The following is a 14,358-nucleotide window of genomic DNA, read 5'->3' on the forward strand; positions in this document are numbered from 1 at the left end:
GGGTACTTAGATCTGGCCCCTATGGCCGCCCTATAAACAGCGAAGGATCAGCCCATGGTGCCTCTTCCAGCGAAAATGGATCTCGGGAGGGGCATGCGTGCCCCCCTGGCCTTTGTTTTCACTGGCAGAGGGATAGCAAAACAAACTAAAAACAAAACAAAAGCAGAAATGTTTCCCCTTTTGCATTTGAGCATCCAAGAAGAGACAGGGAAGGGGAAAGAGGAAAGACAAAGAAAAAGAAGAAAAGATGGGAAGAGAGGAAGGAAGGAAAAAGGAAAGAGGGGAAGGAAGAAAAAAGAATGAAGAGGGAAGGAAAAAGAAGGAAGGAAGGAAGGAAGGAGATTATAATGAGAGAGAGGGAGGGTCCAAGGGAAGTCCTGCCTTAACATTTGACCACCGTATGTGCCCCTGACATGAGTGACATCAAGCTGGTTCCCACCCCGCCGAGATCAAACACAGCCCTGATGCGGCCTCAATGAAATTGAGTTTGACACCCCTGCATTAGAGATTCCCTTTTGCCAGCCAGATAGATCAATGGGTTCATCACAGATTCTTATGTTCAGAGTTGAGTGTGGACAATATTCAGTACACTTTATTTTTAGTGGGTTAGACAGCTAAGACAGGAAGTTTAAAAAGGGGCTGAATTCTAAGGAATCAAGACATTGGTTTCTGCAGTATATGCATTAAGCAAAAACAAAAGGAAACTGTAAACTAATGAAGGAATGGAGCAAATGCCTATTGTACCTGAAGGGGCAAAATTAAGGGTAATATTATAATATGTGCATGCTGATTATCTAGATCCCTTCCAGTCGGGATTTAGGCCTGGCTACAGCACAGAAACCGCTTTGGTCGCATTGATCGATGATCTCTGGAGAGCCAGGGATGGAGGTTATGCCTCCGTCCTAGTGCTCCTTGACCTCTCAGCGGCTTTTGATACCATCGACCATGGTATCCTTCTGCGACGACTGCGGGAGGTGGGGGTGGGAGGCACTGTTCTACGGTGGTTCTCCTCTTACCTCTCGGACAGGTCGCAGTCGGTGTTGGTCGGAGGGCAGAGATCGACCCCTAGGCCCCTGACTTATGGGGTACCGCAGGGTTCGGTCCTGTCCCCCCTCCTGTTTAATATCTACATGAAACCGCTGGGTGAGATCATTCGACGGCACGGGATAAAATACCATCAGTATGCGGACGATACGCAGTTGTATCTGTCCGCCCCGTGCCAACTCAATGAAGCGGTTGACGTGATGTGCGAGGGCCTCTAGGCTGTTAGGGACTGGATGGGGGTTAACAAGCTTGTACTCAATCCAGATAAGACCGAGTGGCTGGTGTGTTTCCCTCCTACTAATTGGCCAAGTGTTCCATCTCTCAGGCTGGGGGGTCAAACAGTACGCCCCTCAAACAGGGTCCGCAATTTGGGAGTCCTCCTGGACCCACAGCTGACTTTTGAACACCACTTGTCAGCTGTGACCAGGGGGGCATTTGCCCAGGTTCGCCTGGTGCACCAGTTGCGTCCCTACCTGAACCGGGAGGCCCTCACTACAGTCATTCACGCCCTTGTGACCTCTAGACTGGACTATTGCAACATGCTCTACATGGGGCAGCCCTTGAAGAGCATTCGGCGACTTCAGCTTGTCCAGAATGCAGCCGCGCGAGCGATCGTGGGTGCACCTCGTTTCACCCACGTAACACCTATCCTCCGTGAGCTGCACTGGCTGCCTATTTGTCTCCGGATACGCTTCAAGGCGCTAGTCGTCACTTATAAAGCCCTTCACAGTATTGGACCTGGGTACTTGAGAGACCGCCTGCTGCCAGTTACCTCCACTAGACCGATTAGATCCCACAGACTAGGCCTCCTCCGAATTCCATCCACCGGCCAGTGTCGACTGGCGACTACCCGGAGGAGAGCCTTCTCTGTGGCTGCTCCGACCCTCTGGAACGAACTCCCCGTGGAGATTCAAACCCTCACCACCCTCCAGGCCTTCCGCAAAGCCCTTAAAACCTGGCTGTTCTGACAAGTTCCGGGCTAAAGAACCGTTGCCCCTATCTCGAATGGTATGATTGTTGTGTGTTTTAAATTATGTATTGTTTTGTGTTGTTGTTAATTTGTCTGTATCCCCCTTCCCCGATTTGAGTTGTGAGCCTCCCTGAGTCCCCCTTTGGGGGAAAAGGGCGGCATACAAATGAAATAAACATTCAAACAAATGAAATAAAATAAACATTCATTATACTTTTAATTTTTCGTTACATGGAACAATATTTACTTTCTTGGAATTCAGATATAAATTGTCACGTTTGTTCTTAGAACTCTATGTAGTTGCATTAATTAAAATTAATTTTGTTTAGCTGGCAGGATTTGGTGGCCAGTGGTGTGGTAGAATACATTGACACTCTAGAAGAGGAGACTGTTATGCTGGCTATGACTCCAGATGACTTACAGGAGAAAGGCGTGGCATATTGTTCCACATATACACACTGTGAGATTCACCCCTCCATGATTCTAGGAGTTTGTGCATCTATTATTCCATTTCCAGATCACAATCAGGTTTGTTGGACTTTTGTTTATAGTATTTTAAATTAAGAGTTTATGATTTGATGGAATAATTTTATGCATTAATTTTGAAGGGTTTAAAAAAAAAATTCCTAACACATTTTCTCCTTTCTTAATAGTCTCCTAGGAATACATACCAATCTGCTATGGGAAAACAAGCCATGGGAGTTTATATCACTAATTTCCATGTCCGTATGGATACACTGGCCCATGTTTTATATTATCCTCAGAAGCCCCTTGTGACCACACGGTCTATGGAATATTTGAGGTTCAGAGAGTTGCCAGCAGGTATGATTGCAAGTTGCTGATTAGTGCAAATATAAAACCTTCAAGTATAAAACCTTGACCTTTAGAGAAGCAACCCACTTCTTAAAGAGATATGCCAATATGTCTTTTTTTAAGCTAATGTAAATATTCATTTTCGGAATACCAATAATGAATTTTCACTGAGATGTGGGCCTTTTTTTGTATTTGATATTTGTTAATTGATGATTTAGCAATAGCAGCTGTGTGATCTCAATTCTGGTAATGAGAAATTTATATCAGTAATCTTTTTCCTATAGCTTTAATCAATTAGGTTTCATTAATACATTGAAAAGCAATGCCAGTTGTGTCTGGATCACAAAGGAAAAACATTGCAACTTTGAAATATTTCATAGCTTGCTCCTTAAATTAGCCGTGCTTGTTTAATATATTTTTCAGAGCATAGTACTTTTTGACATAAAGTAGCAAGGCAGTGGTCAAAACTGTAATTAGTATTCCTTAGATGCATTCTTTCTATTTCTGTATCTTGTTCATATCTACCTCAGTTATTGCTTGTATTTGGGTGTGCACATTCTTATTACATTTTTCACTATTTGTTTTCCAATTTTAACAAGCATAAAATATTTATAAAAGTTTCAGCTATGATCTAATTAGCCAGTTTTAAATTCTTGGAATGTTTATGTTCATGATGGCCCAGTCTTTAAATATAGATAGCAAATGAACAGGATTTGGAGATAATTCTCAAGGACATGGTTGAAGGAACATGTGAAATTGCAAGCAAATTCCACACATGCTTCAAAACCTATCTTCTGATGATAACAGCAAGCTATTCCATAGGAGGTCACTGGGTGTGTTATATGCTCATCCCATCGTATTGTAGAAAACAGCATAAAGTTATTGAGACATTATAGCTTATTTTGCATTAATACTCAATCTGTAAAGTGAAAAGAATGTGTGTATAATTGAAGTGTATTCTTGAATCTTTTATAGGCATCAACTCTATAGTCGCCATAGCTTCATATACAGGATATAATCAAGAAGATTCTGTTATCATGAATCGCTCTGCTGTTGACAGAGGGTTTTTCAGGTTTGGCTTATTAAATATTTCACATTGTGCCACATTTCTATTTCCCTATTAAAGAACTATTTCACATGCTTATAAGAAATAGCCACTAGCTTTAAAGCCTTCTTTGTATGCTTTTTCGCAGTGTTCTGTTTTATCAAAGATTTCACTTCAATGGTTCTCTGTAGGCGTTAGTCATCAAGTATTTTTCTTTTCTTTTGTTGTCAGAAACTTACCTTTTTGCTACACTTTTAGATTAAAGGTTAGTTGTGGTGGTGGTTTTAGTCCATAGGCTTCCAATCTCCTGTGGATATTTTGCTTCCAATCTCCTGTGGATATTGTGTATGTCAACATGCCATCATGTTTTGTCCTGCTACTGCAGAATGTTAGATCATGTCTCAACCTGAACTAAAAGAGTGCTGTCTGACTTGGAGCTGATAGTGTCACTTCTCTCTTCCATTAGATCTGTCTTCTATCGCTCTTATAAAGAACAGGAGTCCAAAAAAGGATATGACCAAGAAGAAGTGTTTGAGAAACCTAGTCGTGAAACATGCCAGGGTAAGAAATAAACAGTGACCAGGAATACATCGTGAAGACAGAGAGAGTAGATAACTGCTCCGTAATAGAATTTTCCAGGTTTCAGATGTTTATGCTATTTGTAGAGAAGAATGTGATTTCACAGGGGTTGCAAGTGAGTGATCCTACCTTACCTGTCATTGTTACTGAGTTATGCATATGTAATATTAGTTTAAAAAGGGAATCAAGCAGAAATGGATTTTTCTTTCTGAATTTAGAATGGCACCCGAGCAAAAACAAAATAGTATTAGCCTAGAAATGTTAACCTACTGGAAAAGGGGAACAAGCAGAAGCCCTGATTTGGAAGTACGTAATGCTTTCTTCTTTTCTCAGGGATGAGACATGCCATCTATGACAAGTTGGACGATGATGGTTTGATTGCACCTGGCGTACGTGTCTCAGGAGATGATGTCATCATTGGCAAGACAGTAACTTTGCCCGAGAACGAAGACGAACTGGAGAGCACAAATCGTCGCTACACCAAAAGGGATTGCAGCACTTTTCTACGCACTAGTGAAACTGGTATTGTTGACCAGGTTATGATTACCTTGAACCAGGAAGGATACAAGTTTTGTAAAATAAGAGTAAGTATAGTTGTGCAAATGTGTCTGCAAGACTAAATCCAACGTTTGTGAATAGTTTGTGCAATACATTATTATTATTTTATCTCTCCAGGTACGGTCTGTCCGAATACCACAGATTGGAGATAAGTTTGCTAGTAGACATGGTCAGAAAGGTACCTGTGGTATCCAGTACAGGCAAGAGGTAAATGCCTCCAATTTTGTTTCTGATGTAGAGGATATCATGCTTAGCCAATTGGATTTGAAATAACCCCTTGGTTTTACACTACTTAGAATATATCAGTTGCTTTATTGGTATTGTCAGGGTGGATGTGGAGCAGAGGTGGTATTCAGCAGGTTCTGACCGGTTCTAGTGAACCGGTAGCAGAAATTTTGAATAGTTCAGAAAACCCACAAATATCACCTCTGACTGGCCCCGCTATTCTCTGCCTTCTGAGTCCCAGCTGATCGTCTGGGTCGTCTTCTGTTGCCCTGCACAGGAGAACAGAGCTGGAAAGCAGTTTAGTGGGGTGGGGAGGGAATGGGGATTTTACAGTTTTCTTCGCCTGGAGTGGGGTGGAAAAGGAGATTTTACAGTATCTTGCCCCAGGAGTGGGAAGGGAATGGGTATTTTGCAATATCCTTCCACTGCCACACTCACCAAGCCAAGCCACGCCCACCAAGCCACACCAACAGTACCAATAGTAAAAAAAATTGAATCCCACCACTGATGTGGAGCCTTCTTGGAACTATTGAAAGTACTTGTTATAAACTGGAGATAGTTGATGTCATATCCCTCCCCCTCTGAGAGAAGGCTGTTCAATTTTGACATAGTTGACATAGATTGAACAGCTCTCTCTCAACAGAGGGGGTGGGATACGACATCATCTATCTCCAGTCTACAACACAGTCCTTTCAACAGTTCCAAGAAGGTGCCACACCTATTTGTACTACTCAGGTGACAACACAGATAAACATCCAGGTGGCCTTAGTGACTCGCCAAAAGAATGCAAATGGCTAACTGTCTGCAAGAAGTATAAATCTTTCCATTCCCCACCATCCAGTCAGAGCTGAAGAAGCTTCTTGGATGAGAAGTGAAATGTCTTCAAAGAAAAACCAGAAAGTCCAGTTGCCTCTTGAAAAAGCACCTTTGAGACAACCATGACCTGGTGACTGAGAATCTCCATAGACATTTAACTTTGCAACTAATGTGTGCAGTATCTCAGTCATGTGTTTACCATTGAAGTCAGTATGTGTTGTCCTGTGCCTAACCCATTTTTGTCCCTCCCATCACCAATTGCAGAGCAGAGAGATTGCCTAAGTAAGCTCTCTCTTCCTGAGTTTCTTTTCTCCCCAGTGCAGCATGTCCTTGAAAAGTGCTAAGGCAAGTTTTTCAGCTGCTCCCTGAAGTTGAGGAAACATGAATCAGTTTCATACTAAGGACTTTTCTTTCTTTCTTTCCTGGAAAATTGCATTCATGTGTCTGCTTATTTCCCTATAATCCCTCTCCAATGAAAGTAAATTCGAACATCAATTTTATTGCTAAGTATCCCAGTGCTGGGATGAGCAATTCAAAGGGTGGGGAGTGAGGGAAAGCAGATATAACGTTTGCCCTTTTTTATAGTTTCTTTGAGAGTCAAATTCTGGAAACTTCCTTCTCGTTGGGCTCTCAGCTGTTCAGGATTGTATCCTTGTTATAAAGCAAGTGTAAACTGAAGTAAAATCTTAAGCACAGTTATGGTCATGAGTTTTGATTTAAAAACTGGTTTGCTTAAGGACTGATTTGCCAGTCTTAATTATGGTTGTTAACAAGAATTACCTTTGCTCAGTGACAAGCCCATCTGCAGATAAGTCGAATTCCTTTTTTTTTTTTCCGTATAATGGCACTTAAAACTCTCAACATATCCATGAGTATATACAGTATAGTGGGAAATTCATAATTGATCAAATACCTGACAGAATAAAGAAGTTGTACAGTTTATTTTGTGACTTATATCATGCAAGAAAAAATCCAGCAGATTAAGCAAATTATAATCAAGGAAAAATGGTGCTGTGGAAAATGATTCTGATCTCTTTTCATTTTTAGGATATGCCATTTACCTGTGAAGGTATCACTCCTGATATAATTATCAATCCCCACGCTATCCCTTCACGAATGACCATTGGTCACTTGATTGAATGTCTTCAAGGAAAGGTAAGTCTTGCTGCTTGGAACTGAGATATTCTCCATCATGCTCTTTTTCAGAGCTTCCAGGGACATCTCTGACTGTAGCATACCCATCCAAGGTTGAATCAGTTTTTATCTCTTGCAATCTGGAGCCATTTTATTTTCAAATTAAAAAGCTAACTCTCTGGCTCGTGGCGTTAATCTAGATGCTGGGGAAACACAATCTCTAAATTAGCATAATATGATTTAAAATTCTTTTAATGTTTAATTTATGTTTACTCTTTTCTTCCTCCAAAGAAGTCAGAGTAAGTAGTACATAGTCCCCATTCCTCTGATTTTTGGCTTGCAGAAGCCCTTCAGTTTAAGTAAAGTGACTTAGTGAGCTCTACCCTTCAATGGGAATTAGAATATAATCTTCCCAGTTTCATTTTAGACAGCTGTTATGCAGAGTAATGTAAAAATTGCTAGTCTTTGCTTCCTCTTTTCCAGGTATCAGCAAATAAAGGGGAGATTGGTGATGCTACACCTTTTAATGATGCAGTCAACGTGCAAAAGATTTCAAACTTGCTCTCTGATTATGGGTATCATCTGAGAGGAAATGAGGTAATCTGATACAACTGATGAGTGAGAAGTCTCATTCTGTCTGTTTCCTGCACTGATATGCTATTATAACAGGAGCAATTACTTTTTGTAGGTTCTGTACAATGGCTTTACTGGTCGCAAAATCACATCACAGATCTTTATTGGCCCCACTTACTACCAGCGGCTAAAACATATGGTAGATGATAAAATTCATTCCAGGGCAAGAGGTCCTATTCAGATCCTTAACAGACAACCTATGGAGGGTCGATCTCGGTAAGAAATAGATGCCTTTTTATTATTTTTATTATTTATTATTCCAATTTGTCTTTATTTCAACAAAATATTGAAGTCAGAGTCCTTAGAAATCTTACTAGAAAATGCCACTAGTTTCTGAGATTTCCCCAGGTCTTTTCATAGCTTTTAGTGATATTATTTACAACTATGAGGGCTAGAAAAATAATAAGACCAGAAATGCTAGGAGCCCAGATGGGAGTGCTAAAATATATTGTTGAGAAATATATTGTCTTCTTTAATTATTTTCCTTAGCTTGTCTTGTATTGACAATGTGTATGAGTAGCACTTCTTTGGAGCTTCTGGTATGTTCTGTTTTTTTAAGACTTCATTTCATTAGGAGCATTTTTGGTACATGAGCTGGCTTTTCCTCTAGTAGCTTCTTACATTAATTGGGGGCAGGAATAATGGGCAGCTCAATTGGGTAGTTTTTCTAGATTGGAAAAATAAAGAAGTGAACATGATTTTTCTCTCCCTCCTCCCCCCTCCCCCCCAGCGATGGAGGTCTTCGGTTTGGAGAGATGGAACGAGACTGTCAGATTGCTCATGGAGCAGCCCAGTTCCTAAGGGAAAGATTGTTTGAAGCCTCAGATCCATATCAGGTTCATGTATGCAACCTGTGTGGGCTAATGGCAATAGCAAACACCCGGACCCACACCTATGAATGCAGGGGTTGTCGTAATAAGACACAGGTAGGTAAAGAGGGTAAGAAAATGATGCCCATTCCATTTCATCTTTCTCTCATTCTTTTAAACATTTATCTTTGTCTCACCTTGAGGCACTAGTTATCTATCATGAATCCAATATAATCAGAGTCATTAGCTGCAGGAGGGAGAACATAAAATTCTCCTAACTATTCAGAAGAGTTAGGAAAATTTCTGAAATAATGCCAATGAATTTTAAAAAGCTGAAAATGCTGTTCTCGTAACAGTATTACAAAATGTCATTTTATTTTCCTGAACGTAATAATCTTTGCTTTTAAAGTGTGTCTAATACTTAAATTATGATGATGCCAAGTTCTTCTTCACTTTAAATTGACATACTGTAAATAGAGTTGTGTGTCTCTGTGTTTGTGAAAGAGAGAGAGATTCTAAACAATGGTTGGCTGGAGGTCAAGGGCCCCTTTAATGTACACTTCAATATCCTGGAACCCCTAATACTCAATGGTTGCATCATCTTTAAATCCTTCCTCCTCACCCAGGTTAGGAGGGTGTTGACGTTGAAGAAATTGGCTTTCCTGTCTGCAGCATGCTGTACATAGGTGGTTTTCTTCAGGCCCAAGCCCAGAAAGGACACAATGAAATGCAATCAAGTTCAGTCCTCTATTTGCTTATAGCTAATAGACAAAACCTTGCCAACTAAATGTACAACTTACTAACATACTAGTTATATCCCGTGAGATTCTACAGTGTGGCTACCCTGAACTTTTTTCCTCTCCTTTTCTACATGTGCAGTCTCTTAATCCGTGCCTCTCTCTGAGAAAGTTCTGTGTTGCCAGACTCTTCCCACATTGTTCCTCTAGGTGCATATTCCATCACACCTCTCCAGTGAAGCTTGGCCAGTACTGAGCAGTGCCTTTCTAAATTTTCTCACATTTCCCAACTTGTTCCCAAAGATGTTTTTATCACTGTTACTTTCACAGTCTTTGAAGCCTTTAAAAATTATTTCATGGTGCTCTTTTCTGAGCTTCCTAACCCCATCTGTAGATATTTAAAAATAAAGATATAGAATGTTTTCTGGAATGAAATGTTTTTGCTAACATAGGCTAATCTCTTTTTCCCCCCCAGATTTCTCTGGTGAGGATGCCATATGCCTGCAAACTACTTTTCCAAGAACTGATGTCAATGAGTATTGCACCTCGAATGATGAGTGTGTAGTCTTCAAACAATTCGTCTTTTCCCAAAATTCGTATTGCCTACTTTAAACTTCCTTTTTAAATGTGTTTTAAATCCCAACAGGTGTGGTGTTTTATTGGAAGTTTTTTTTCCAGATTATGAATGTGTGAATTTCATGTTTTATGTAAATAGAAATAAAAGCTTTTCAGACATTCGCTTAATACTTTATTGTAATTACAGCGAAAATAATAGGAATTAAGGGACTACAGAGCCATGGCTGGTTGTGAGTTTTCAAAAAAATAAACTTGTTATAGATGAAAGGCACTGTTTTTCAATATGCAGTGTATATGGTTCACCTTTTACAGCTCAGTACTTTCACCTACAAAGAAAATGAGAGTGTGCTTTAAGAACACATGTTATCCTTGAGATGCATTCCAGAGAAATGAGTTGCTATAGAAATAATCAAAGGTATTTCCTTAAAGCAGAAAAAATAGCAGAAATAGATAACAATTCCTTCTTCCTCCACAATTATTTCAGATTCATTTAAAATCATAGATAACAAGTAAGCAAACTTTCTTTGGTATTTGACTTTTTTCAGAGGCTGCTGGTAGTCGGGAACATAAAAGGGATTCAGTGATACCACAAGATGGAGCAAAAATTTAATGGGGGAGATGGTTTACAATAATAATATGTTAAGCCAGTTGAAGCTTACAAAGATGTGAAACATTTTGGTCACAAATGATGACAAAATGTACTGTCAATTAATAATCAACCCAAGCTATTTGATTTTTTGTAACCAATCCAATAGAAAAGGAAATGCTTATGCAGACTTACATACCTTTTGCAGGTATTTCGTTTAAGGAATTTACCACAGTAATTTTTCCAGAAGCTGTGGCTTCTCCTTTAGAGTTAGATGCATGGCATTCATATTCTCCAGCATCATCGTTGCTCAATGGAGATATCTGTTGGAGTAGAGTCATGGTTAATTGCATTCCTCGAGGTCATTGACAATATCCTTGTATCACACATGCTATGGCCCTGAATGTTCTTTAAATAAACTTGTTAGTAGAGCAATAGTACTTAGACTTACATACTGCTTCATAGTGCCTTAGAGCCCTCTCTTAAGTGGTTTACAGTGTCAGCATATTGCCCCCAATAATCTGGGTCCTTATTTTACCGATCTTGGAAGTCAACCTTGAGGCAATCAAGACAGAACTCCTGGCAGTAAGCAGTGAGTTAGCCTGCAATACTGCATTCTAATCATTGTGCCATCATGGCTTTGTTATGTCTCCATTAGGTACTAATTCCGAAAGGATTAAGAACAGCTTCAGCAATTGCTGCCAATAGTGGAAAGTATTTGAGACTAAAGACAACAGTGTCATCAGATGCTAAGAACTCAGCTTTATATTTACTGATCTTTGCCCGGCAGTCTTATACGTAGTGGGGAGAAGACAGACTTGGTGAACCTTCAAGAAACAAATAAGCAACTCTGAAAACCATTTTCATGGAGAAATTCTCATAATTGGAACTGAGTGGGGCAGGGATCTCTTGTCTTGATGGATGTTTCTAATACTGCATCTCTCTCTTATGTTATTAGCTGGAAGGCATATAGAGATAGGGAAGTATATGTATATGAATGTATGTTTGCTTGGATTGTAACAATCTATATCCACAGTTTGACTTTGACTGTGACAGTCCACTGTAATATGCAGAAGCGAGTCCCTTTGCACAGCTTGAGTTAGTAAGCCCCAAAATGGAATTCTGGTAGGATACCAGAAAACATTCTCTGCCTTACCCAAGAGATCTTAGCATATATTTAGGGAGAGGTGGTGAAGTGGGATTAAGTGTCCCTGTGGAAAAAGAAGTTTCTTATGATAAGTGCAGATTAGCAGGTACAATGATTTGAACTTTATGTGGCAAGTACTTTTCAACCTCTGCTTTTTGTGGAAGATATGGTATAAGGGGCAAATGACACGAGACAAAGCTACCTCATTTTACAAAACACTCAACATACTTGGATTTTGCATTTTGCTTTGGAAGAAGTCAATATTCCTTCCCTGATCAATTAAGGATAAAAAAATCTCTCCCCCACTCTGAGATGCGTGAGAAATTTTAAAAAAAAAACATATTCTGTCCTTGGACCTGTTCTACATCTGGATGCAATATTGGCAGTATATTCTATAGATACAGGCCTGCACTTCACTAATTTTGCATACAAATTGGACAGTTGATGGCATAACCATAATATATTACAGTACATACTAATTCTTAGATGAAAGCTAATCATTTAACCTAGAAAGCCAACATGTCATTTACCTCATGATGTGCCAACATTCCTCTCAACCAACCTCCAAGAAGAAAAATCCTATTTCTCTATTTGCTGCAAAATTCTCAAAAGGACAATTTAATTTGAAAATTTTACTTACCAATACCCACCCTGTCACCTCATGCTTTTCAGGACCACCACGAGTTTGAACGGCTAAATTGTCTCGGTCTCCTGGAAGAAGTTCCACTCTTTGGACACTATATTGTCCCCTTGTTACCTGTATATGAGAAGAAAGGATGGGCCTCGGGGATGTGCAACCTTGTAACTTTATGACTTGTGGACTCCTAGAATTCCTCAATAAGCCATGCTGAGGAATTAAGCCATAAATCTTAATTTGCCAAGATTGGATACCCCTGATGGAAGGACAGACTTGGAAAGGTGGGTGGGTTGAGTTTTGGACTAGTCAAGAGGACTGAACCTGGATATTTAATATACCATATAGTTAAAACATTTCAGACTTTCTATACTGAATAAGGTGGTTAAGAGCACAAATTATTTTCAGGAGACCCAATGGGTTTTAGAATAGACTAGTATTCCCTTAAAAAGAAAATTCTCCTATACAATAAACTGCATTTTTAAAAAAAGATGAATTGCTTATATAATATTGTAGGGAGAGTTGCCAGTTGCTCAAAGAGAAAGTAATGAAAAGCAGCCATGGGAATATAAACAATTATCTGCTGGTTTTGTGTTTTCATTACAGAGGAGGAAATGCACATTTTATTACCTAGAATACTTCATTATCCAGGCATTAGAAACTCATTCCTTCACTGGGTAAATAAGAGAATGAGTGAGTTCAAGAGTTCAAATCAAAGCAGTCTTTTCTTTCCTAATATTTTTATCACTGTTGTTTATCACTGTCCAGAATTGTAGAAATCTTTTAAATAAAAAAATATTAAAAACATATAAATTCCCTTCGAGCATTGACAAATAGGCATTTTTAGGTACTTTTCCCTTCTGACAAAGACCTTATTGATCAGAAAGTTGGAACACTGTAATGAGAACAGTATTTGTGATTGGTATCACATTATCTCCTTGAGTTAGAAAGGTCAAACAAGGCAATAATTTAGAAGAGTCAAAAGCAAGCTCTGATGCGTCAGCAACTGGTTGGTCAAGCAGAGGGCAGCTAAGCAAGGCCTGGCCTAGTTGTGCTTGGATGGGAGATCAGAAGGGAATATTAAACTGGGAGGAAAGGACAAAACCTATTTCCATATTCTGGCTAAAAATAGGAAAGAATGTTCCCCTGTAATCAATCAGCTGGAGGTCAATTTTACTAAGCATGGTATTTACCCTACTGGAGAGAATTGTGGGAGCTGCTGTAAAGGATCACAACTCAAACACAACCACTTCTTTGTGGACAACAGAGTAACTTAACATGTTCTTTTAACTTTCTCTTTGCTCAAAGAGAGTGATTTATAAATAGCAATTTTAATATGGTCCCTGACATGACTAGTAAAAAAAATTGCTGGGGGTAGAGGGGTGGAAAAATGGAAAGAAGCTAACAGAGATACCGATTCCCAAAGTTACAGTAGAAATAGGTTAAGTTGTTCCTTCTGACAATTGTAGAAGAGCCAAATATAGTTGGCTTCTCGGCAGAAGGGATGAAATAGTCCTGCTTCTCTTCTCCCTGTAGTTCTCTTGATTCTCTCTGTTACATGTCTTGGAAAATAGCCCCATTGTAAGAATTACCATCTGAGATCCTGTTTTTGTAACCACACTATTATGTCTTCTAATTATCAGTTCAGTCTCTATTCAATCCTCCCATTATTGCCTTGTGTTTCAATCAACATCTGAACATTGTACACCCATGATGTCATATTCCAAACCATCTATCCATCTTCCTCTCTCATTTTCTCTCACTCTCAACCCACAGCTGCCTGACCCTACAATAGTTCTGGGAACTTATGAAATGAAAAAAGAAAGAAACCTAGAAACATAATCGTTCCTAGAAAGATGGCAATTGCCCAGAGGGAAAACAATGAATACTTTATTTCTCATGCCACATCCAACTGAAAGGACCCAACCCTCATCCCTGGGGCAAGAGCCAGGTTTTTCAAGGCCTATTTAAAGCAAGTATGACAAGGGTGGTTTGAATCTTGGAAAGGAAAAACACATTTCCTGGGTTCTGCTCACTTTAAATTCATGTCAA

General features: G+C 39.6%; 2 protein-coding genes across 2 annotated transcripts in view; one reads left to right on the forward strand and one right to left on the reverse strand.

Annotated features, from left to right (window-relative positions):
- Positions 1 to 10,098, forward strand: part of POLR2B (RNA polymerase II subunit B) — a 24,606-nt gene extending 14,508 nt beyond the window's left edge. The window contains exons 15-25 of the mRNA XM_014062442.2: positions 2,344 to 2,542; positions 2,668 to 2,836; positions 3,803 to 3,899; positions 4,339 to 4,433; positions 4,785 to 5,035; positions 5,127 to 5,216; positions 7,098 to 7,205; positions 7,668 to 7,781; positions 7,873 to 8,033; positions 8,548 to 8,743; positions 9,839 to 10,098. Of these exons, the coding sequence (XP_013917917.1) occupies positions 2,344 to 2,542; positions 2,668 to 2,836; positions 3,803 to 3,899; positions 4,339 to 4,433; positions 4,785 to 5,035; positions 5,127 to 5,216; positions 7,098 to 7,205; positions 7,668 to 7,781; positions 7,873 to 8,033; positions 8,548 to 8,743; positions 9,839 to 9,928 (1,570 nt within the window). The 3' untranslated portion in view covers positions 9,929 to 10,098. The remainder of the gene's footprint in view (positions 1 to 2,343; positions 2,543 to 2,667; positions 2,837 to 3,802; positions 3,900 to 4,338; positions 4,434 to 4,784; positions 5,036 to 5,126; positions 5,217 to 7,097; positions 7,206 to 7,667; positions 7,782 to 7,872; positions 8,034 to 8,547; positions 8,744 to 9,838) is intronic.
- The window catches only part of IGFBP7 (insulin like growth factor binding protein 7), a 24,710-nt gene continuing 20,450 nt past the window's right edge, over positions 10,099 to 14,358 (reverse strand). Inside the window, exons 3-5 of the mRNA XM_014062443.2 lie at positions 12,313 to 12,429; positions 10,725 to 10,848; positions 10,099 to 10,265 (exon numbers count right to left, since the gene is read on the reverse strand). Coding sequence (XP_013917918.2) covers positions 10,246 to 10,265; positions 10,725 to 10,848; positions 12,313 to 12,429 — 261 coding nt within the window. The 3' untranslated portion in view covers positions 10,099 to 10,245. The remainder of the gene's footprint in view (positions 10,266 to 10,724; positions 10,849 to 12,312; positions 12,430 to 14,358) is intronic.

The sequence above is a fragment of the Thamnophis sirtalis genome, unplaced genomic scaffold (assembly GCF_051295495.1).
Source record: "Thamnophis sirtalis isolate CommonGarterSnake01/CBP01778 unplaced genomic scaffold, rThaSir2_p1.2 scaffold_5, whole genome shotgun sequence".
Lineage (NCBI taxonomy): Eukaryota > Metazoa > Chordata > Lepidosauria > Squamata > Natricidae > Thamnophis > Thamnophis sirtalis.